This window comes from Petaurus breviceps, unplaced genomic scaffold (genome assembly GCF_028583685.1).
Source record: "Petaurus breviceps papuanus isolate PSGF00001 unplaced genomic scaffold, PetGlider_PUasm1.0 156, whole genome shotgun sequence".
Taxonomy (NCBI): Eukaryota; Metazoa; Chordata; class Mammalia; order Diprotodontia; family Petauridae; genus Petaurus; species Petaurus breviceps.
In genome coordinates, this window is record NW_027185720.1 from 7402261 (window position 1) to 7405066 (window position 2806).

Below are 2806 nucleotides of genomic sequence, written 5' to 3' on the forward strand. Positions count from 1 at the left end.
TGCTGCTGTTTGGGCTGTTGGTTCTGCTGCTGCTGTTTGGGCTGTTGGTTCTGCTGCTGCTGTTTGGGCTGTTGGTTCTGCTGTTGCTGCTGCTTGGGCTGTTGATTCTGCTGTTGTTTGGGCTGTTGGTTCTGCTGTTGCTGCTGCTTGGGCTGTTGGTTCTGCTGCTGCTGCTTGGGCTGTTGGTTCTGCTGTTTGGACTGTTGGTTCTGCTGTTGCTGCTGCTTGGGCTGTTGGTTCTGTTGCTGTTTGGACTGTTGGTTCTGCTGTTGCTGCTGCTTGGGCTGTTGATTCTGCTGTTGTTTGGACTGTTGGTTCTGCTGTTGCTGCTGCTTGGGCTGTTGGTTCTGCTGCTGCTGTTTGGGCTGTTGGTTCTGCTGTTGCTGCTGCTTGGGCTGTTGGTTCTGCTGCTGTTTGGGCTGTTGGGCTGACTGCTTGGCTGGCTGGGGGGACTGCCTGGGCTGCTGCTGCTGCTGCTGCCTGGGCTGCTGCTCGGACTGCGGCGGCTGCTGCCTCTTTGCCACGTCATCGGGGCCGCCCGCCGGGTGGGCGCCCTTCTCGGAGGGGGCAGACGAGCCGGGGCCGCCCTTGGAGCCTCGCTGCTTGGCCGAGGACATGGCCGGGCCGGGGCCGGGAGAGGGTGGGTGGGTGAGTGGGTGAATGAGTGGGGGGGAGCCGCCGCCGCCACCGGGAGCCCGAGCGCGCCCGCCTGGCCGCCCGCCTGGCCGCCGGTCCGCCGGTCCGCCTGGCTGCCTGTGCGCCCGCCTGGCCGCCTCCTCCCTCCTTCCTCCCGGGGCGCTGGGGGCACCGAGGCGCACGGGGACCTCCTGGCCGCGCTGGAGGAGGACGCCGCCGCCGAGAGGGAGAGAGGAGAGAGAGAGAGGGAGAGTGCGCCGAGAGAGAGGGAGAGAGAAGAGCGAGAGAGGAGGAAGGAGGATGGGCAGGGAAGAAGGAGGGGGCGAGAGGAGCCGCCGGCCCCGCCCCTGCCGAGTGGGGAGAGACTGCCACGCACGCTAACCGGAGCCGGCAACCCCTCCCCTGCCCCGCGGCCCGCCCGCCCGTGCGCCCGCCTCCGTTCTGCTCCCGGCCCGCCTGTGCGCCGGCCCCGCCCCGGCCGCCACGACCCCAAAACGGGGAGGGGGCGAGAGGAGGAGAGCCGCGGCGCCCGGGGGAAGGGCTTCCTGCCCGACGCGGGGGAAAGCGGGAAAGAAAAGTCTGGCTCCCTTCTCATCCGGGCGTGTTCCTGGCCAGGGGAGACTTACTCCGAGAGGCCTGGCTCCACCGCTCACGTGGCACCCCTCCTTCAGGGACCCCGAGGCTGAGATCGGAGATCCGGGGCTGACACGGACCTCCAGGGCCAGCCATGCCCACTCCTGCCCCCTGCATTTCGCAGAAGAGCAGACTGAGGGCCTGAGAATAGTGATTTAGGGATCATGGATCACAGATTGGGGACTGCAAGGGACCTCAGAGGCCATTTAGCCGGAACCCCTGGGGGGATCTATCCCACTCTATCCCCCAGTGGATAGAGCTTCCGATCTGAAGTCAGGCAGACTCATCTCCCTGGGTTCAAATCCAGCCTCAGACACTTACTAGCTGTGTGAGCTTGGGCAAGTCCCATAATGCTGTTTACCTCTGTTTCATCTGTAAATTGTGCTGGAGAAGGAGATGGCAAAACACGCCAGTATCTTGCCAAGAAACCCCCGAATGGAGTCATGGAAAGTCGGTAGGGACTGAAAAACAACAAAGTCTCTGGGAGAGAAATTGACTTAGGATCATAGAACCATAGATTTAAGATCTGAAAGGTCATTGAAGTCAATCCCCTCCTTTTACAGAGAAGGTAACTGAAACCCACAGAGGGGAATCATAAGTTCAAAAATTCATGGCCGGAAGGGAACAAAGGGGCATCTAAAACCCCCACATTTCCCACAGGAGGAAACTGAGCCCTAGAGAACAGAGTGATCATAGGCTCATTCAGAACCGGAAGGGATCTCTGGGGCCATATAGTCAAAGCCCTGAATTTAAAGATTAGGAAACTGAGACCCCACAAAAGTGAAATAACCACTAGCACTTATCTAGGGCACTTTAGAGGCAGGATTTAAATCTAGAATTTAGGGTTGTCAGATCACCTATCCTTTGACAACGTTGTCTTGGATTTAGAAGGGACCTTGAAAGGCCGTCAGAGTCCATTGCAGAGGAGGACACAGGTAGTGGAGATTCAGAGGACTTGGTTTGGAATCCCAGTTCTGCCCTCTTGTGTGATCTTGGACAACAGCAGGTCTCACTCCGCAGGTCTGTTTCCTCATCTGTAAAAAACGAGGGGTTTATACTAGATGACTAAGACTCTTTACTGGCTCTAAGTCTGTGATCTAATGAAGGATAAGGGAGGGCAAGTGACTTAGCCACAGTCACACAGTCATTAATTAGCAGGGTCAGAATTTGAACTCTGGATCATCTCTCTTTTTTTTTTTTGCTTTTTGGAAGGCAATTGGGGTTAAGTAATTTGCCCAAGGTCACAGGGCTAGTGTGTGTGTGTGTGTGTGTGTGTGTGTGTGTGTGTGTGTGTTAAGTGTCTGAGGTGGGATCAGAACTCAGGTCCTCCTGACTCCAGGTGGGCACTCTACTCACTGCGCCACCTAGCCGCCCCTGGACCATCTCATTTCAAAGACAATTTGCTTTCCACCACATCATGTTGCTTCTTGGTTACTCACTGATATTTAATCCCTTGGTGTAAGTAATTGTCTCAGCAGAGTTATTTGGCCTCTTTCTTTCTTTCTTTCTTTCTTTCTTTCTTTCTTTCTTTCTTTCT

The 2806-nt window shown here is 56.7% G+C and overlaps 1 protein-coding gene across 1 annotated transcript in view; it reads right to left on the reverse strand.

The window, feature by feature from the left end:
- CKAP4 (cytoskeleton associated protein 4) overlaps nucleotides 1–632 on the reverse strand; it is an 18516-nt gene extending 17884 nt beyond the window's left edge. Inside the window, exon 1 of the mRNA XM_069081986.1 lies at nucleotides 3–632. Coding sequence (XP_068938087.1) covers nucleotides 3–617 — 615 coding nt within the window. The 5' untranslated portion in view covers nucleotides 618–632. The remainder of the gene's footprint in view (nucleotides 1–2) is intronic.
- Between the last annotated feature and the right edge of the window lie 2174 nt (nucleotides 633–2806).